At 38.1% G+C, this 22,271-nt stretch overlaps 1 protein-coding gene across 2 annotated transcripts; it reads left to right on the top strand.

The window, feature by feature from the left end:
* Positions 1-10,871: 10,871 nt before the first annotated feature.
* On the top strand, positions 10,872-19,054 carry si:ch211-244b2.4 (ZnF_C3H1 and WWE domain-containing protein). 2 transcript variants are annotated; one of them, XM_017494616.2, is made up of 10 exons: positions 10,872-11,097; positions 11,417-11,493; positions 12,882-13,107; positions 13,450-13,594; positions 14,570-14,705; positions 15,402-15,522; positions 15,656-15,737; positions 17,018-17,129; positions 17,709-17,820; positions 18,486-19,054. In XM_017494616.2, the coding sequence occupies exons 1-10, from the start codon at positions 11,070-11,072 to the stop codon at positions 18,545-18,547; spliced, it is 1,101 nt and encodes a 366-aa protein (XP_017350105.1). In that variant the 5' UTR covers positions 10,872-11,069; the 3' UTR covers positions 18,548-19,054. The 2 variants fall into 2 exon arrangements, with proteins under 2 accessions (XP_017350105.1, XP_017350103.1); XM_017494614.2 differs by having other exon boundaries at positions 10,874-11,097; positions 12,879-13,107.
* The last annotated feature ends 3,217 nt before the right edge of the window (positions 19,055-22,271 follow it).

A 22,271-nucleotide genomic window follows, 5' to 3' on the forward strand; every position in this document is an offset into this window, starting at 1 on the left:
TCTCTCTCTCCCTGCTTGGCCAGAACAGAAAAAATGGCTTGTCCCAGCTTTCACCAATCATAACCCTTTCTCAACAGGCCACTGGCCAATGAGACTCAAGTGAACCTGAGCCAAAACAGTGCTGACTGTCCACCAAGGGCAACAAAGAGATTAAATGTATTGAGTTGTGACCTTCCAAGTACCGGACTTTGCAGAAATCAATCCACTTTTGTCCATCAGCAAATGGAAAGCTGAAATGGCAGTGTTCCAGTGCAAACATAAATCAACCGATTCAGTCTTCTGAATCAATGTGAGCAGGCAAAGGGTGAGGAGATGCTTTAATATATAATAAAGTTAACAAATTCATCACTTAAAATCTGCAGTCATAGCTGTTGGCAACAAAATGTTGGTTATGGGTTATGTCATTTTTTTTTTTTAGGCCTACTCCTGAGAGCATCTGAGAGAAATTCTTTGTTCTATTTTTTGTGTTCTGCTACATGGTAACATCTGTCTTATTCACTCTCTACAAACCCCCAACTCGTGCATTTTCTTGATAGCGCTTCCTGTATTTTTTTCCTACTGGAACATAAGACAGTTTTTACACTGTCTGCATTCCAGTCTGCCATTGTTCTTGGGCCTGACACACTACGGCAGCTGTCTGTGAGCATGTATGCAGTGCTATGATTTCTTCTATTTTTGTTTCGAACTCATACTAAATTGTTTCAGAAATTAAAACAAAATCTAAGATAAAACAAAGGCAACTTGAGTAAACACAAAATACAGTTTTCAAATGATCATTTATTGAAGCAAAAAAGTTATCCAATACCAACTGGGCCTGTGTGAAAATGTATTTGCCCCCATAGTTACTAATTCCCCAAATCTATGAATCTGCACTCATAATGGGGTTCAGATGGACTAAACACATCCAGGCCTGATTACTGCAAACCCTGTTCAATCAAATCTACACTTAAATAGAACTTTTTAAACAGCATGAAGTTGGTTATAAGGTCTTATACACTTTGCCAAAATTGAAAGAATTTCCAGAAATGATGAGAAAGAAGGTGATTTAAATACATCAGTTTGGGAAGGGTTACAAAGCTATTTCAAAGGCTCTGGGACTCCAAAGAACCACAGTGAGAGTTATTATCTCCAAATGGAAAAACTCTGCACAGTAGTGAACCTTCCCAGAAGTGGCCGACCTTCCAAAATTCCTCCAAGAGCACAGCAACGACTCATCCAGGAAGTGACAAAAGAGCCAAGAGCAACATGAAAGGAACTACAGGCGTCTCTTGCATCAATAAAGGTCATTGTTCATGACTCCACTATCAGAAAGACACTGGGCAAAAATGGCATCCATGGAAGAGTGGAGAGATGAAAACCACTGCTAACACAGCAGAACATTAAGGCTCGTCTGAATTTTGGCAAAACACACCTTGATGATCCTCAAACCTTTTAGGAGAATGTTCTGTGGACTAATGAGTCGAAAGTGGAACTGTTTGGAAGACAGGGGTCCCGTTACATCTCCAAGCACAGAATTCTACAAAAAGAACATCATACCTACAGTCAAGCATGTTGGTGGGAGTGTGATGGTGTGGGGATGCTTTGCTGCTTCAGGGCCTGGGCAACTTGAGGGAAACATGAATTCTGCTCTCTACCAGAAAATCCTAAAGGAGAATGTCTGTAAGTTGAAACTCAAACTCAACTGAATTATGCAGCAAGACAATGATCCAAAGCATAGGCGTGAGTCCTAGTCCTGGAAGTAAGTGAAAGGCTGATCTCCATGCTGCTCAAGGTGACACAACCAGATTTTAGGTTTAAGAGGGCAGTTCGTTTTTTCATATCGATGATAGGTGATTTTGCTTCAATAAAATTAATTAAATAAATAAATAAATAAATAAATAAATAAATAAAAATGGTATTGTGTATTTACTCAGGTTGCCTTTGTTTTATGGTGTATTTTGTTTAAAGACCTAAAACTATAGAAAATAGAAAATACAGATATGAATAGGAGAGGCTCTCTTCATTTTTTAAAGGTTGCCAGAAAGCTTCATGCTGAGATGAGAGCTTTGTGCATAGGGACTGGGATCCTGCAAGATGAAACAAAAACGTTGGATGTTTTACAACGTTATTAAAGGAAATCTTCTCAGAAAATCATATGGACATAATGAAAAGTATTCCTCCATTACCTCTATATGGCTAATTGGACTGAAAACATTTAGAAGGTATGTATAAAATATTACCAGTCTAGAAACACATTTTTAACCATTAAAAACTACATCAGTATTTTCCTCGGCTCCCTTCCCCCTCCATTCTTTTTCTCTCAGGTTTTTTTTTCTGTCTCTTTGGCCACAGCTGCAGTGTGGGTGTTGTGTATGTACAGCAGAACATACCAACTAATAGCATATTTCAGGGTACTGCTATAAAAAAATAACCAGCAGCTGACTCTGCTGTACTGTACAAAAAGGGAGCACAATGATAATTTATTTGCTGCTTAGTTTGGCTGGGGTTTGGAACAGGAAAAAATGTCATCTCTTATGGCTTTTATAGCATAAGGAGACTCATTTTTCAGACCCACTGTGTGTTTCCCTGATGGTGTGGAAGAGTGCTGGTGCCTTTAACTAGCAATAGATTACCAACACATCGACGCCCTGTTTGCACTAGTGCGTTTTCATTTTAAAACGCATAACTTTTGCTACGGTTACGCCTGTCGTTTGGACCCCGTTTTAGTTTGAAAACTCAAGGCTTGAATTTCAGTGTAAACAGACCAAAACAAAGACTTTTTGGGTCTTCTGGATCATTGCGTATCCTTCCCTGATTCATCAAGCCCCTAACATTTGACCGTTACACTACCTTGATTGTATACAGAACAACATGGAGACTGAGCCACAAGCTTTGCTGGATTTGTTGTCATTCTTAGCAGCCATCGTGCAGTTATATATTTTATAATACTGCAGCTGCCTACATGTGCAAGAGGCGAGCTATGATTAGAGCAATTGGCAACAAATCTCATTTCAAGCGGCGTAAGCCCTACGTGGAACCCCAGTTTGTTGTGCTTGCCGGTGACTAGCAATTAACTTCCTGTTTACGCTTGTATGCACATGCCTAGTGTGCATGACTGGTCATACGACATGCGTTTTCAGTCGTGTAGTGTCGACAGAGATCGTTTCTGAAACACAGCGGAAACGCCAGTCTGGACGAGGATCTTTTTCATTTTAAAACGCCGTTTTCAAACAAAAACGCCCTAGTGTAAACAGGACCTGATTATCACTGGATTATAGGTTTCTGGTTGACAAATGTCAATCATGGCGAGGTTTTACTGATCATCCTGGTTCAAGAAGACACTGGAAAAAGCCTCTGTATTGACCAGCCTATAAAGTGACTTATTAAATTAAAGAAGTCAATTATAGAGATACTTACAATGATATCTGTTCATTACAGACTGACTAAAATCATAGATGTTTAAGAAAGATATATCCTTTAATATCATAATATATCATTTTCAGTTGGATCATGAACTCATCAGTGGCTATGTACTCTTACTCAGAGTAACAACAGACTTGGTTTCTTGGTTGCAGTTTATCATAGAAGCAATGTTTTGGGGTTTTGTGACCTTTACTAACATAAGCACAGTGCTCTCTCTTTTACTCAGTAATACACTCAGAGTTTTTCTGGCAGTTTTACTATATCACATCATGCTGTGTTCAGTTAAATTAAATGGTGCTTTAGATTAATGCTGTATTTCACTTACACATTCACTTTCCTTAATGCTGTGTTGGCACGGTTGCTGTGTTGGCACTGTCAAGATACAATTTCACATGGATAAAGGATGTCATAGCCATCAGGGGGGAAAAAAAAGGACTGTCATTGTTGGCATGACAACAAGGGTTTTGCATATGAAGTGTAAGTAGCGGTGTTAGGCTGTGAAAAGGCTTCTGTCATCTTGTGCACTCTATTAAAGCAATAATTGTTTCAGTTTTGACAAATAAAGCAGGAAAATCATACACTTTAATAAGAGAACTCAAAGATTGCAATGGTACAAAATAATACAACAATAATTAGCCTAGAGTAAGCACAAGAACCACTGGTTATAGTTAACCACACATGCTGATGATAATCTATAAAGTCAACTCATTTGTTCAAATCTAATGTCACTGAGAACCCTGTACAATATTGTCCATAATAAAATAGTTTCGTTTTTTTTTTAATCAAAGGATAATGCACAGTGAGGTATTAAACAATGTAGTAACATTGTAGGAAAGAGATGATAAATGCTTCCGTAAAGCTGGTTTGGCACAATGATTATGTGTCATCTTGTGTTTTATCTGAAAAAGATCGCACAGGTCCACAGACGGAAGGATATAAGCAAGACCAATTTATTTCATAAGATGGTGAATGAAATGGATATAGAAGGAAGCAGTGAGATGTTCTCTCTATAGTATATACATTTCCTTATTATCCTTATTTGTTCATTTGTTTGTTTGTTTGAGTGAGTGAGCAAGCAAGTAAGGTGCATATCCTGCACAAAGACAATTTTCTGAAATAGTGATGGAGTTATAATGAATTCATAGCTTATTGTTTTATTCATTTCTTGAGCCTCACTAGTCACTTAGATAGAGGCTGGATTAATTTTTAACTTCAGGACCCAGTTTTTGTAAGATATCTGAGAGACCAGAGTGGGTTTCTGGGAATAATCCTAGCTCTGTTGAATGCATTTGGCACATGACCAGATGATATGGAGCCATTAATGATAGTCGTGATGAAGGGGAAGAGGTGTTGTGAGATATTCTGCAGCATTGTGGGCCCGATGGGCAGATGGTACAGTAGGATTGCAGGACAACATGACTTGCAGGATCTCTTCTGTTGCTAGATTAGAAAAATGTGCCAGTGAAAAAGAAGGGAAATACTGAGTGTGTAGCATAGGAGTTGGTGCCAGAGTGAAGGTCTAGCAGATTTTTTTCAGTCTAAAACTAGAGATGCACCAATGTATTAGCCCATAATCGGTATCGGCAGATAAATGCAATTTTTCACGCTATCGATTTAAAAACATCTGATGATGAGGGCAGATTTTATCCTGTCAATCAAAAGAGAACGGGAAAACACATCGGTTTCGTGCTGTGTGTAAAGATGATGTCTCTTGTGTGGAATGATGACAAAACTGCAGTTTGTAAAATTTGTAATCTTACACCGGAAGTAAATATTACGACGCAGAAGTTTCAGCGTCAAGTCAATGTCCAGCTTGATAAATGAGGCCCAATGTTGTGATCAAATCACTTTTTCAAACTTCAAACGACACTGATGTTTTCAATTAAATAGCTTAAATATCATCTTTAGAATAATATAAATTAATTATACTGATTTTTGTACAGTACAGGACTCTTCTACTACAGGAAACGTCTACATCACCATTTGTGAACATTTCTTTTTTATATTTTTCATATTTGTGAAATGGATACCTAAAGGAGACTTCAATTTAATGTCAGTTTTTCCAAGTCAGATGTCAGATATCTTTTTTTTTCTTTCTTTCTTTTATTTATTTTTTTTTACTACTGCAAACTTATTTTAAATATTACTCTCTATTGGATATTTAAAAGGGAATGAGATACAGATATTTTAATACAGCTGACCTTGCTTGTCAGAATGTTGTGTTGTGAACCTTGCATGCACATTATTTAGATCTATAAACCTATTACACTGGACTGACTGAAAGTTCCCACACTTTCAGTGTCACTGTTTTTTCTTCTTTTAAGATGAATGCATTTATTACCATTTAATTCATTAATTCAAAATGTTTTGAGAATTGTGCACACAGTAGGATGCATTTCATTTGATATATGAAATCACACATTAACAGTGCTTGGCTGGGTGGTCGTAAAGGCCAGTTCAACAAATGCTGAAATGTTCAAGTGTTCTTTCTAGCATAATTACTGTCCACATCGTGTCTAAAGTTTGGTCACTAAGGGTTCAGTGGAAAATGCCCCTCACTGAATAATTCACTGGCCTTTAGAAAGCTAATGGTGCTTATGTAAGACTTGTACAGAACGCATCCAGGGCAAATACGACTGAACTCTGTGGCAAAGATAAACAATGCATGTGCTGTTCACATGGGTTGGGGTGGGGGGATGTAGATGCAGAGTACATACTGAGTTTGTCACACACCAAAGTAGATTCAAAGCTGTATGTCAATTAATTTCTTCAGGCAAATATGACTCAGGCAAATATAAAAAGTGGAATCCGCAATTCTTTTCGAGCTGAGGGGCTTCAGAAAATATTATGTCACTTCCAGTAAGGGAACACAGTGAGCCTCGATGCTCTCAGGTTTTTGCAGTGCATTGTGGGGTTTTTTAGGGAGTGAATGTTCCAGACTTTCCAACTGAGACAGCCCTTAAAATGTCCTACTCCCTGATCAGTGCCCTGACTACTGAACTAGTGAGCTGCTTAGGACATACCCACACCAATATCTGTTCTGTACTGTCCTCCAAAGCTGATGTGCTGGACTGATAAACAGTTACTGGATATGTTTAGTTGCAGCTATTGCTGCACAAGCAGGTCACACCAGATACATTTTTGCCCCTCACAGATATGTAATACTGGATCCTTTTCCTCAATAAATAAATTACCAAGTATAATATTTTTGTCTCATTTGTTTAGTTGGTTTTGCTTTGTCTACTTTTAGGACTTGTGTCAAAATATGATGATGTTTTAGGTCATATTTATTCAGAAATATAGAAAAAATATATATATATAGAAAATTCACAAACTTTCAAGCATCACGGTATACTTTATGCTATTTGGAAAAGTTCTCACATACTGACAGCTATTAGAAAAATAATATGTGTTTAAAATCTCTGTTTGCAACATCCGACCAATAAGGGCAAGCAAATGTTTTGACTTGCCTGTTCATTCAGAAAGCTGGACCTTTTTACAACACATTTTTAGAAATATAAGTTCATTTGGTTGTGTCCTGTAATAAGACAAAAAATCCAAAATAGAATACAAAATCAACTGAGTTTGAAAATAGCCAGAAGACAGAAGTCAGTGAATTGTTCTAACTGTTTTTACTCTAAATGAAATAACTGCATGTAGGTTACATCAGCATTTTGAAATGGCCAATTGCGATATCTAAGTTATAACTCGGATATCAAGAACAAGACACAAGCACTGAATATTCCACCTGAAAGGATCCAAAAACCTTCCCAAAGGATCCTACTTTGATCAGAACTGGAACTCAAAAGATATTTGGGGGGGGGGGGGTTACTGATCGGAAGGTCGGCAGTTCAAGCCCCAGCACTGCCAAGCTGCCACTGTTGGACCCTTGAGCAAGGCCCTTAACCCTCTCTGCTCCAGGGGCACCGTATCATGGCTGACCCTGCTCTATGACCCCAGCTTCCTGACAGGCTGGGGTATGCGAAGAAAACAATTTCACTGTGCTCTACTGTATATCTGACCAATAAAGACTCATTATTGTCATTATCATATGTGTGAGAAGTCTGTAATAACATTTTAATATCCGGACAGTGATTTACCCAGAGGTGAATGAGATAGATGGATAGAGACAGACAGAGACGGAAGTAAGTGCAAGTGTTAAACATATTCTAAACTGTATACAGTACATAGGTAATCACAGGATGTTGCAATGCTGAAACAAGAGATTATTATTCTGTTATTCATCTTAAAACGTAATATTCAGTATCTCCAGTGAAACTAATAAAAATAAATGTAGACGTGTACAACAGAAATGTTAGACTGGTCCCATGGAGAGGTCCTGTGAGTTGTAGGGTAAAAGCATTTCTAAAGATGTAGGATAGAGGATAAGATAGAGGTCAAAACCTCCATGCAAACTCTTATCTTCCCTGAGGGTACAGTGCTCCTTATTTCAGACCAGAGTATTTAACTTAATTTTCCCTGTCATTGCCTGCTACATCACCCTTTTACCATGCACTAAATGTCACTAATGGTGTAGCTCATAGTGTGGCCCAGGAAACCCAAATGTATAATAAACCATATTGGGCCAGTTTTTTTATTATTCTTTTAAAACTTGGTTAAAGAAAATGGTATTAGATTAACATCAGAAATTATCTCTCGCCATACGCACAGACACAAATCCTGAGTTTCACAGAAAATCTTCCAAAAATATAACAGAAATGTGTTCTAGAAATGACAGAAATCTGTCACTGTTAAACTGCTTGATGGCGGTGGACCATCAGGGGAGGAAGCCACAGTACCTGGAGGAAATCCCTGTGCTTTGAAAATGCAAGTTCCACGCACACAGAGCAGAGGTGGGAATGCACCCCAACCCTGGAGGTGTGAGGTGAATGCGCTAACCACTAAGCCACCATGCTCCCCCAACTCAAACCCTTCACATAAAAGTAGAAATTACTTGTCAGTAAAATTCTGTAAAGTTCCAGTAGTATTTAGATTAACTTAAATGTATATATGCAATGTTTCATGTAGTCTGAAGGTGACACATATCTCATACTGTGTAAACAAGGTGGCAAGGTGTCAGATATGTCACCCTTAGACTTCATGATACAATACACAGGTACATAGGATGTACAGTATATAACTAAAACAGAGTCAATCAGTTTATGTTCAGACTATTTTGTTAGTTAGATTGTTAACTCCTTTTTGAGCTGGTTTTTGCCCCATCAGAGTCTAATCCCTCAGCTTTGAGTGTTTGTATGTTTTTTTACCACCCTAATGCATGCTCCTCATGGTTAGCCACCAAATTAGCTGTTTTCCACTATACATAGTTTAGACTAGCGAGTCATGCCACACTATTTGCACTTGTGAAGAAAAATTTTTAAGCTCCCTGAAGGCCAAGGACGAATACCATTTAAATGTCCACTCCCTTTGACCTATTCAGAGATGCAGTCTCTAGTCTGAATGCGCCCTGTGCTGGTTTCACAGCAATGCCAATGCAGCTGATGTGTAACTCATAGCACCAAATGCACTCATAATACAAAGGATTTCATTGTGCCATAGTATAAAGATTATACTGATATGGTTAAAGGAAGTTTTTCCTGTGCATCATCTGCTATACTGTACATGGGCATTGTGACCTGTGCTTTAGCTAACATAGATAGATTACTCCAGGCATTGGGAGACCAAGGCTAGGATGCAGGGCAGCTCTTTGTCAGTCTGGTTTATGGACACTGCCTAGTGTAGCTGCCACAATCTACAGTGCACCCGGAAAGTATTCACAGCGCTTCACTTTTCCCACGTTTTGTTATGTTACAGCCTTATTCCAAAATGGATTAAATTCATTATTTTCCTCAAAATTCTACAAACAATACCCCATAATGACAACATGAAAGAAGTTTATTTGAAATCTTTGCAAATTTATTAGAAATAAAAAACAAAAAAAGCACATGTACATAAGTATTCACAGCCTTTGCTCAATACTTTGTTGAAGCACCTCTGGCACCAATTACAGCCTCAAGTCTTTTTGAGTATGATGCTACAAGCTTGGCACACCTATTTTTGGGCAGTTTCTCCCATTCTTCTTTAGACACCTGGCTCATTGGTAGAATTGGCAGTATGGTTAAAGATTTCCCATCTGCGGTGCTTTGACCCTTACCTAAATGCCTGTTCAACTATATGGTTGAATCCTAAATTGTGTATAAATAAAGCCCCCTTTCTATGGAAGGAATGGATTAAGAAGGGTGTTGTTATATTAAGTGACCTTTATGTAAATGATAGTCTGAAATCATTTGAACGCTTGAGACAGTAGTATGGTGTATCTAGATCTCAATTTTTCTGGTATTTACAGTTACATTTACTTTGTACGAATTTTGGTTCTAGTACAGTGCTTACTGTAAGGTCATTTCGGCATATGGGAAGGGTCATGAAGCATCAGTGTGCTACTCCTGGTTGATTCAGAGTCTCAGATTCAGAGTTAGCTCTTAAGAAAATATGGAGATCTGAACCTAATATTCGATGACAAGGAATGGGATAGATTTTTAAAGAATGTCAAAACGGCATCTAGGGAAGCAAGAATACGCCTTAAACAGTTTAAGATCATGCACCATTTTTTACTGGACTCCTTCCAGACGGTTTAAACTGGGGTTAAAGGATACACCATATTGCTGGAGATGTAAGGCAGAGGATGGAGATTTAACTCATGCTCTTTGGTTTTATACAAAAATTCAGGATTTCTGGAAAAGAGTGTTCATGAGCACATTTGCACAGTTTTGGATATTCATGTTTCACTATGTCCTCGATTGTTTATATTAGGTGGGTGGACAAACAAAGAAATAAGAGACAAACACATAAGGTACTGGGTCCAAACCAGTCTTAGGACCTGGAAGTTAGAGAAGACCCTAAACAGACTGAAAAAAAAAATTTATATTATAAGAAATGGTCCACATATGTAACTTATTTGGAAGAGGGGAAGTAATAATTATGTGTGAGAACCATGTTCACAGTCGAAAGTGTAATTGTGATGTGTATGATATGTTTGTTTGTTGTTGTGGGTTTATATATATATATATATATATATATATATATATATATATATATATATATATATATATATATATATATATATATATATAAATATATATATATATATATATATATATATGTGTGTGTGTGTATATATGTATATATGTATATGTATATGTATATATATATATTCTTTTTCTCACCAATATATGCCGGAAGTTATCTTAATTGTATTTAATTATATTATTAATAATTATTAACAATTATGAACTCGAGTCATGTGGCTGAGGAACTGTAAGTTGTAAATCGAGTCTTTGGTATACTGTAGTTACACAGTAGTTACACAAGATGACGCCACAGTGCAACAATTTACACCATTACATTCTCGCGCCACCCAGTGGCCATTATTAAGTTTAAATAATAATTAATAATATGCTCTTAAATACAGCTTTACTGGCGTTATTGAACGAAGTAAACCTCGCATCAGATAGCCACGTGTGTTTGAAGCCTGTAATGATACCTGTTATGGCATTCTTTAAAAGAAAATAGACACTTAAATTCATTCGGACGCTATCAAGGCATTGCCGCATAATAACTCTTCGACGAAATGAAATTGAAAGTAGTTTCTTTTCTTCTTAGTTATAAACATGGCTTCGAACTACGAGGACGTATCCGGTGAGTCTCGCAAAAAATATTTATTTATATTGTTTCGCGGCTGCTGGACTGAAAAACGATGACATGTTGAAGTTTGTGCCACTGGTTTGTTTAGTAATTTATTGTTATATAGGTTGCAAACTCGTTAAGAGTAGTTTCCATGTTGTACACTGTGACAGTGACTCTAATCCTAAAGCGAAACCTATTATTAAAAAAACATGAAACCTGAATCTAATCGTATTTACCTGAGAGGGGAAATGTTGGTGTGTGTGTGTGTGTGTGTGTGTGTGTGTGTGTGTGTGTGTGTGTGTGTGTGATCACTGCCTTTGTCTTTCTATAGATGAAAGTGGGACAGATTTCAGAGACAGTGACACAAATTCACAGTCCAAATCTGATTCTGACTCAGAAACACCACAGGTGACTTCCACACTTCACTCCTGTTTACACTTCACTCCTGTTTAAACTTCACTCCTCTTTACACTTCAGTCCTCTTTACACTTCAGTCCTCTTTACACTTCACTCCTCTTTACACTTCAGTCCTCTTTACACTTCACTCCTCTTTACACTTCACTCCTCTTTACACTTCAGTTCTCTTTAAACTTCACTCCTGTTTACATTTCACTCCTCTTTACACTTCACTCCTCTTTACACTTCATACCATAATACTTCAACAGTTAATACCTTCAGTTGGATACAATTGACTTTAAAACTATAATGAATATAATATATATATAAGTCAAGTTAATGCTTCAGTTAATGTTCATATCAAACATCAGAATGGGTGTGGTGGGATGGGTTGTGAATTGATGTCCCAGCTACCCAGGCTACCTCTTAAATATTACAGCAACATAGTAATACTTATCTATTTAAATGTGCAGTTTATAAAATGTCCCTAGTTTTTAGCAATATAAACATTGTACATGGTAACTTAGTGTAAATTGGACAGACTTACAATTACCTTTCATTTTCACTTTATTCTCAGGTTCAAATAAACTATGCATAATCTTTGAAAATGATTTATACAAATTCAAGTTGACTAATTTCAGACAAGCACATACATTTTCATTTCTCACAATGTTTTAGGCTTGTTCTGTAAAAGAAAAATCAATGTGGGTCATATGGAATCAAACATAGAGATGTTGACTGTGCTGTAATGGTCTTATAATTAGGAAAGCGCACTCATTGGGATGCATAAGAGGAGCCCATAGATGGATAACCATATTACAGTTCATGATCTGACATTACCGGGTATGTCCCAAATCTGAAGTTTTATACGAGAGATCTTCACTCTTGTATAAAAGAGTCACTAGAAATAAATATGTCATAACATTACATGCCTAAACACCGCTAAATCTCCAGTATTGATATTTTGGGTTCCTCTAATCTCAATATCATTAGGGTTAATTCATCATTGGGATTTTGCTGTGTAGACTTTTAACTAATGTGCTAATTTGTGATTAGTACTCTGTATAAGTAAACAGATTCAGATAGGACATTAAAGAACTTGTTTTGTTTTGATTTGTTTAAGAAACATGTACTCTTACAATCCAACAACCGCATTATAGGTAATGCACATGGTCCCTTAGCCACAAGACTTAACAGCATAAACTCAGAACGCTGATTGTCAGGAATCTGAACAGCATTTGGGCTGTTTCCTAAACTGCCTGATGTCCCCATATGAACACTTCATGAAGTCTAGCACTGGGAACAAAGCTTAGAACTGTTAAAGCGGAGGAACCTGAGTGTGAATGATCTGTTTTGGTAGTGTTTATTAAAGTTCTTGCTTGTTGTCTGTGACCCAGAAGCAGGCCTGCAGATACTACAACAAAGGCCACTGTCGCAATGGCAAACAGTGTCCAGACCTGCACGTGTGCAAATACTTTTTGAAAGGCAATTGTCGCTATGGCGCCAGCTGCCGCCTCAGTCATAACCTGAACTCTGACAGGCCATCTGCTCAGAAAAATCGAGAGAGGAGGAGCCGTGACAGGACGACCCAACGTTACAGAGAACGCAGTCGCAGCTACTCATCTGGTACGTGCGGTCATGTTTTTTATATCTATCATTTAAATGTTTTAGGTTAGAACCCTTTTTTGTATTCAGTAGAAAATTTTTCCATGGTGCCCCAAGCTCTTTGAACAAGAAACTAATTATGTAGCTCACCAACATCCAACCCGTCAGGTGTCTCTCCTCACCCGTCAATCATGTTGCCTGTCAATTCTGAAAGCTCCGCCTCTTGCACTAGCATTCAGGTTTTCTAGCCTAGCCAATGCATGCATATTTGTGGGTGTGGCTTTAGAAGGAATATTGAAGGAAGGGTCTGTATTTGCTTACCTCCACCTAAATTGATCATTACTTTGGTTTATCATGTTTCAGACAGTGATACGGACAGCAGCAAGCCGTATAGATGGCAGTTGAATTTGGGCTCCGGCTGGATGGATGTAGAGAATGATTATGTCCTGGAAGCTCAGTTCTCCCGACCTAACACTAAAGGCATCAGGATCTTTAACACTCCCTGTGGGTACGTATACCAAGCAATTTCTTCAGAAGAGCAGTTATTCTGTCAAATGCCATTTGCTGTTGCTGACCCAGCTCATATATTATTTTTCTTTTTTTCAAATTAGTTAATTAAATAGACGCATCTGTATACCAGAGTTAAACGTAACTCTTTTAAATAAATCATTTGAAATCAATATTGTATACGTAGATAGAAAACAGGCAAAATTATTCATTCATCTTCAGTAATTACTTTATCCTGGTCAGTGTCACGGTGGATCCAAAGAAAATCCTGGGAACACTGGGCACGAAGCAGGAATACAATAACAAATAAGTACTGGAATAGAGAAACCAGTCCATCTACTGGCATATTTCTCGAAAGTGGAAAGAAAACAGAATATCTGAGGGGAAACCCTCACAAACAGTGGGAGAAAATACAAAACACTACAGTGGCTCTAAAAAGGGCTTCCCTACAAGACAGGATAGATGACTACACAGTACAACAGAGAGCAGAATTTAGATAAAGTCAAGTCAAGTCAGGTTTTATGGTCTTCTTATCACAGCCATATGATGAGTGAGGAATGACATTTTTCTCTGGAACCACAGTCCTAGTTTAGGGTTTAGAGTAGGGCTGGGGTTGTAGTCCAGTGTTAAACTATACCACATTAACTCGTAACATACCTAGTTAGTAGCTGTTATGTGATGAGGAAACATGATAGTGGGAATTAATAGACTATTTTTTAACATAACTGCAAAGCTGAGTACACTGAGAATGGCTTTTGTAATGGTACTATTTTATAATGGTAGCTATACTATGCCAGGTATGTGATTCAGTTTTTGATTTAGATCAGAACAAAACAAAAACATGGCTTAATTGTTTAATCGAGTATCTTTGGGATAGCAATCAAGGCTATTTTATTAAATATACATGTTTTTCATGTTTTCCCCTGTAAGAATTTGCTCTGATGAACCACCTCAAATGTTTCACTTACATGTGAAGTGCTCTTTCAATCGACTTTACGAGAATGCGCATCTTGAAGAAGGACAACCTGCGTGTAAGACGCAAAGGCTCCAAATACACTGAATGGCTGTGGTATTACCGAGGCAACCATGGCTGGTATCAGTTCGGAAAGAAGGTAAGTGCTACCGATGTCAAAAACGTCCTCAGCACTCTCCCTGGAAATTTAAGTGTGTGCATCATAAACATATATGTACTACAGAGAAAACATTCATACAAAAGCTGAAAGAGGAATATAGACATGGCATGGCATATTCAAATATTGAATAGCAAAAGAGCATGTTTTCTCCTTTGCATGGTTTCCTGTTATATACACTACAAAATATAAGATGCAGTTTAGGCTATATACAGTACAGTATATAATAGTTTGTTTCCAAAAACCTGAACTGAATACTGAAGTCACTGGACTGAATGCTCATGGGTTACTACACACTGATTATGTCGGATCGCTTTACAAGCACATGTTGTTTAACGGGTTTGTCTGCAAAATGTTTTTAACAAATCACTACATATCACGGACGAATTAAACCCTGAGAGGCTTATCTAGGTCATCTTCGTACCAGCTCCAACAGAGAAAAACCATTTCATGCCTTCACAGTTTCTTTTTCAGTTGGTGTATGTAGCTATTGGATCTTTCAAGGATGTTAAAATCCTTTTTAAAATCATTTTTCCATATAAAATTTTACGTTGAAAAATCATTTCTAGTGTTATTGTGCCTTTACTAAAAATGTCAGAGCACAAGAGTTAATTTATAAGTTGTGTTTTTTTTGCAGAAGACGGATGGATTTTGAATATGTTTTGAATGCTTTTGTAGGATGCACAGGGGAGCGTCAGTCCAGTCGATAGCTCCAGGCTGGAAAGCGAGTTCAAGAAGAGCTCGTGTGGCACCGTTCAATTCACCATCAACTCCACAGACTATGAGATAAGATTTAAAGGTGTGTGACAGAGAAGTGCACAAAAAAAACGAAAGAAAAAATCTCTAGAAGCTGTCTAGTCTCTCAAATGTATCATATCTGTCACACTTTTTGGGTGTAATTTGACATAATTTGGCTGTGTGTGTTTCGTCAGACATGTGTCAGAAAAACTTGTCCACAAGCCACAAGAGGAGGATCAGAAGGCGTCCGAAATATGTTTCTCCTCAGGTTGGAGGGTAAGGTTTGCTGGCACAATCACTAGTGCTTGGTCGTTCTACACACAAATGATGCAAGTTTCATAGCAGCCTCCGTGCCAACCATATTTTGCAACAATAACTTGCAGTAAATGTTGACTGTAGGAGTTTATCAGTCTCTCACATTGTTTTGGACAAATTTTGGCCCACTCTTCTTTACAACATTGCTTCAGTTCTTTGATTTTGAGGGCATTACTTTATACACAGCTCTCTTAAGATCCTGCCACAGCATCTCAGTGGGGTTGAGGTCTGGACCTGGACCTTAATTTTTTTCTTCATTAGCCATTGCGATGTTGATTTGCTGGTGTGCTTGGGATCATTGTTCTCTTGCATGACCCAATTTCAGCCCAGTTTAAGCTGCTGGATAGCTGGCCTCACGTTTCTCTCAAGAAAATTCTGATATAATGGGGTATTCATCATTGTCTCATTGACTGCAAAGTCCTGTAGCTGCAAAACAAGCCAAATCGTCACCCCTACATCACCATGCTTGACAGTTGGTATGAACTGTTTGTGGTGATACACGGTGCTTGGTTTTCACCAAACAAAATGCAAAAATGGCTGCATCAGCATAGATTTATAGGTTTATACTGTATAAAATATGGTAGGACAGCCTTGTCGTCATATCACCAAAGTGTGAGGTCACTGACCTAGCAACACTGTTTCACCTGTGCCATGACCATGTATATTAGTTATCTTGCCCCAGCGCTCCGGTTTAAACCACAGCATATTGTATAAGAGCATTGCTGAAGTGCTACACCTTCTGTTACATTAGTATAGAGTAGTATGTTGTGACACTTGTAATGGTACGAGAATGATGAAGTGCGAGGCAGGCTTGGAATAACTCAGAAGGGCTTTTCAGGGTTTTTAATAATAAACACACACACGGCTCTGTACTGGTTGGTGCTCTCTCTCTCTCACTCTGGCTTCTACGGGAGGCAACTGAAAGCACAGAGAGACACAAACAAATGAACTTTCATCACGCGTTACCTGCCTTCTTTCCGTCCACAGTCGACGCTCGACCACGCCCCCGCTGCCACATATGTATGCCATGATAAGATTGTGTTTAGGGCCACAGGAAGGCAAGGATCAGCCCCAAGAGTTCCACTAGTTAGAACTATTCTCCAGCATAGCTAAGTAGTATGTAATATTGTGAGAACAAGCATTATGCTTGCTTGTAAAATGAGGTTTAAAAATGACATTCACTGCATTCTTGCAATAACCCGAACCAGTTTGGCTGATCATCTGTCATGTTACCTCAACAGGGTGAATACACTGACAAATATGTTTAAGACCATGAGTACATCTTCACCTACGAAGACTCCTCTGTGGCAGTTCAGTGGGAGAGGAGGAAACTGGCATAGTTTCAAACCACGAGTAAGACTACACACATGCTCACAGATATGTACAAAGACTTTAAAAACTCACAGAGCGAGACTTTTCCCAAACTACACACAACAACCGTGATACAGGATCAGACTTCATTTCTGACACATACACAAACAAGCTCAAATACCTCACACAAAATAATGCACCTGTTTTGTTCACAGTTTGTGTACAGAGTGAAAGTTTATTCTGTCCCAGAGGCTTTTCTCTTCATAGAACTGATGATCATTCCAGTGTGCATCTGAGAAATGCGGAAGGCTTATCATTATGAGTGCAATTTCTGTTTAGATGTTTAGTCTTCCTTTTAGGTTGAAATATGTTACACATCCTATTCAGTCAAATCTTATACACAAACACACATACAGTCTCTCTTGCTCTCTCTCAGTGTCTCTCTGACAGACCTGTGAGATCTGTATTCTGTCTATCTGTGTACTTTACTATAAAGGTGTCAGAAAAACTCACCCATCTCTCTCTCTCTCACTCTTTCTGTCTCTCTCTCTCTCTCTCTCTTTCACTCTCTCACTCTCTCTCTCTTTCTGTCTCTCTCTCTCTCTCTCTCTCTCTCTCTAGGGTTCCAGCTGTACACTATCAAGCGCTGACATTGAGGCAGAGTTCCAGCGTAACCCTCAGGGCTCCATGAACTTCACTGTAAATGGAGAGCAGTACATGCTAGACTTCGCACGTACGAAAGCAATCTCTTATTCATACTCCTCATGAGACTATAAAGTACAATTAATTATTGAATAATGGGAGGTTTGGGTTGTGCTGAGCCAACCAGAACTCCATAGTCATCTTCAATATTGGTGCTAATTATTTATCAGTGCAATCGGCCTGTAATGTCACTGCAGCGACACAGTGTCTACGTCTGTTTGTCTGGCACCGAATATTCAAAATGGCTGTGAACTACTATAAACCATGTCAATTGTAACACACACGCCTAAATAGGGTGTAATTATTTAAACACTTACCTCAACACTGTGTAATCCAACACGACAACATTTGTAAATAATAGTTCTCTAATAATAAAAAGAGCTGTATGTGGTGTTGGATTTTACTCATACAGAGATGTCCATATTGTGTCAGTCACAGCTGAATACAGCTTTTGATCTGGATAGTTTGTTTCAGGCTGTCTACATTTTTCCAGCCTAGAAATTAGCCCTGGGTCCAGCATGGAAATAGCTGCTCAAAAGGGGAAATGCTTGTCACGTTATCATTGCAGTTGTAATTCCCTTTCTGAAGCAAAGGCTTCAGAACAGCTGCTCTTTTAATGTTATAGTTGATTTGGGTTGGATGATGTTTTTTTGACTTTGGATGTTCTTTTTTTTTTTTTTTTTTTTCCCTGAACAGAGATGATCCAAACCAGCCAGAAAACCCAAGCCACTCGCAATATCAGACGTGTGAAGCAGTGACGCTACTCTCGCAGCAGGGTTCAGACATTTGTACAGGAGTAAGATTGGGACATGCTGTTTGAATAATACATATACTGGTGGTGATGGTTAAAATCTATTTGAATTGATGCACTATTTTACATGCTGCCATTTATAGAGACTTCATGTCCTACAGATGTGTGTCAGGGTAACACACAAACAAGCCTGTTTACATACAAAAAATGTTTACCAAATTATTATTGTAATTGGTTTCATTTTATTGTAGACAATAGGGATTTATAATATTCATTTATGCTTTAATAGATAACCAAGGAAATGAGTTGACCGAGTTGAAGTAAGTTAGGGGTGAATATATTTCCTGTGTGATTTATATGCCTATAATTATTTTTGCAAAAGCATTACAAACCATATGAAGTGCTGAAGACTGAGAATTACCGTGCTCTCTTTTTTGTGTTCTTCATTTTTCCTTAAATATAAAAATGCCGTTCGCAAGAACTGTTTAATTAAATAAACTAAATGAAACAAGAAGACATTTGTGTAGTGTTTCATTTTTTGGAATTACTTAAGAATTCTAATTATACTGTGTTAATTATATTATAATGGTAATAAATGGATTAATCAAAACAAAATCAAATACAATTTTATTGATCACACACATGCAGCCATACACAGTAAGATGTGCAGTGAAATGTTTTTTTTTTCTTACGACTGTCCAGTGACATAAAACAGAATTTATTTATGTAGAAAAAGAAAAATACAACCCCAATTCCGAAAAAGTTGGGACAGTATGGAAAATGCTAATAAAAATTAAGAGGAGTGATTTGTAAGTGTACTTTGACTTGTATTTTAACAAAAAACGTATAAAGACAAGGTATTTGATGTTTTACCTAATCAACTGCATAGTTTTTTGAAGGTGAACGTTTATTTTTAAATTGATGCATGCAACACATTCCAAAAAAGTTGGGACAGGGACAATTTAGGACTAATAGCGATGTGACGAGTTGAAATAAAGTGATGTGAAACAGATGAGGCAATTATCTAATCATAGTATATAAGGAGCCTGCAAAAAAGGTCTAGTCCTTTTTTAGAGCAAGAATGGGTCAAGGCTTGCCAATCTGCCAATAGATGCATCAATGAATAACCCAACACTTTGAAAACAACATTCCCCAAAGACAAATCAGTAAGATTTTGGGCATTTCACCTTGTACAGTGCACAATATAATTAAAAGATTCAAGGAATCCGGTCAAATCTTGGTGCGTAAAGGGCATGGACAAAAACCACTTCTGAATGTGCGTGATCTCCGATCCCTCAGACGTCACTGTCTTAAAAACCGTCATGATTCTGTAATGGATATCCTGACATGGGCTCGGGAATACTTTGGTAAAATTTTGTAAGTCAACACCATTCGTCGCTGCATCCAAGATGCAAATTAAAGCATTACTATGCAAAGCAGAAGCCATACATCAACACTGTCCAGAAGCACCGCCGACTTCTCTGGGCTCGGTCTCATCTGAGATGGACAGTAGCACAGTGGAATCGTGTTTTGTGTTTCTGATGAGTCAACATTTCAAATAATTTTTGGACGACACAGCCGTTCTGTTCTCTGGGTCAAAGAGGAAAAGGACCATCCAAGCTGTTATCAGTGTCAAAAAATGTATAAACTATATGTGGTATAAAGTGCAGATATTTGCAGTTGTATGGACAGCATCGAAAAGAGGTAGTTGCACTGAAAAAGCAGCGGCAATATAAATATGTGATATGCTGTGTGTACTGACTTGAATGTTGGGTGTGTGAGTGTTGTGCAAAGAAATCCAAGGTATGTATTTATATGTATATGTAGTCTATAAATAGTCCTAGGTGTTGTCCTGGTTAAGGGCCCAAATGGCCTGTGTGAAGAAGCTCCTCCTCATTCAATCTGTGTTGACTTTCAGAACAAAAGAATAACAGCATGATTTAAGTATTATAAGAAGCTTTTGAGCTTATGAAGTCGCTAAATACTCGGTCATACTTTGATAATTGAAATGTTCATTTGCTTTCTGCAAGATTTTTAAATCAAACTGCTCCTTCATGTAACTTTCAGTGCTATAAACATTGAATTATTACATCCACTTTAAATGAAGCATTAACTAAACAATACTGTAATTCCAGTTTCTATAGACAGCTTACAGTGAATGTTAATTTTACACTATATGGCCAAAGGTTTGTGGACACCTGACTAACACACCCATATGTGGTTCTTCCCCAAACTGTTTCCACAAAGTTTGAAGCACACGATTGTATGCTGTAGCTTCCCTGTAACTTCCCTTCACCGAAACAGGCCAAAATATGTAAATTTAAATTTAAATTCCATTTACATTTAAATTTATGGCATGTAACAGATGCCCTTATCCAGAGTGACTTAGAGAAGTGTCTATCAATAAATACATCCTGATACTGGCTGTAGTATATAATAATGTAGTAATAAAAGCAAATAGACAACACAATTGTTTTAAATGAAAGTGCTAATTTAAATACTTCAGAAAGAGGTAAGGTCTACTGATGTCATTTGATTACTGCCAGCGACTCAGCTGTTTGGACATCTAGGGAACTTTATTCCTCTAGCTAGGTGCCAGAACAGAGAAGAGTTTTGATGCCTGCCTTCCTTGTACCCTGAGAGATGGTGAGACCAATCGAGCGGTGCTGGAGGATCGGAGGGAGCGTGGTGCAGTGCGAGGTGTGATTAATGCTTTGAGGGAAGTGGGTACTGATCTGTTTTTGCCTTTGTAGGCAAGAATCAGTGTTTTAAATCTGACGCCAGCAGATACAGGAAGCCAGTGGGGGAAGCTTTGCAATGGGGTGGTGTGGGAGAACTTACGAAGGTTCAAAAAACATCATGCAGCTGCAGATAATAGAGAAGTGATATCGGTCAGTAGTTGCTGATGTCTGAGAAATACAGAACGGCTTCCTTCAGGAATGACAATACCCCTGCACCCCTGTGCACATAGCGAGCTCCATGAAGACATGGTGTGTGAAGGTTGGAGTGGAAGGACTCGCATGTCCTGCACAGATTAGGGGGACCTCAACCCCATTGAACACCACTGGGATGAACTGGAACACTAACTGCACCCCAGACCTCCTCACCTAACCTGATCCCACTAATATTGTTGTGGATGAGTTTTTGTTCAAAGCCATCCCAGAAGAGTGGAACGGGTTGTTCAGAAAGCATATATGGCTGTGATAGTCAGGTGCCCACATACTTTTGGTCATATAGTGTATTTCTGACTTCAGACAGCTGAGCTCACATGAACACTCTAATTTGGGAAGTAGTTGTTGTGAACTGTTGTATCTTAAGGTAAAAAAAAAAAAAAAAAAAAAAAAAAAAAAAAGGTAAAACTGGTGTATGTAAGTCAACTAATGAGTAGGTCTGTAATCTCATTTTGACTTTCATGACCCAGGCTAGTGGTGATTTTGTTTTGTTTTGTTTTGTTTTTTTCCTCAGAACTACGACCCAATTTTCACAGACAGCACATGAATGATGTACATTGAATGATGTTTATCATGTTTATCATCCAAGAAACTAAATTCAGATGATGGAAATGCTAACACACGAGTAGCACGAGTGAGTGTCCCTGTTTTAGTGTGTAGCCGACCATGATGTGGGTTTAAATTGCAGGTTAGACGAAATATTAACACGAAAATATCTTCCTCTAAAGTTACAGAGAGTCTGTTTAAAGCACGGGTCAGATGTCTTCCTGGTATACACAC

The sequence above is a fragment of the Ictalurus punctatus genome, chromosome 19, assembly GCF_001660625.3.
Source record: "Ictalurus punctatus breed USDA103 chromosome 19, Coco_2.0, whole genome shotgun sequence".
Classification (NCBI taxonomy): domain Eukaryota; kingdom Metazoa; phylum Chordata; class Actinopteri; order Siluriformes; family Ictaluridae; genus Ictalurus; species Ictalurus punctatus.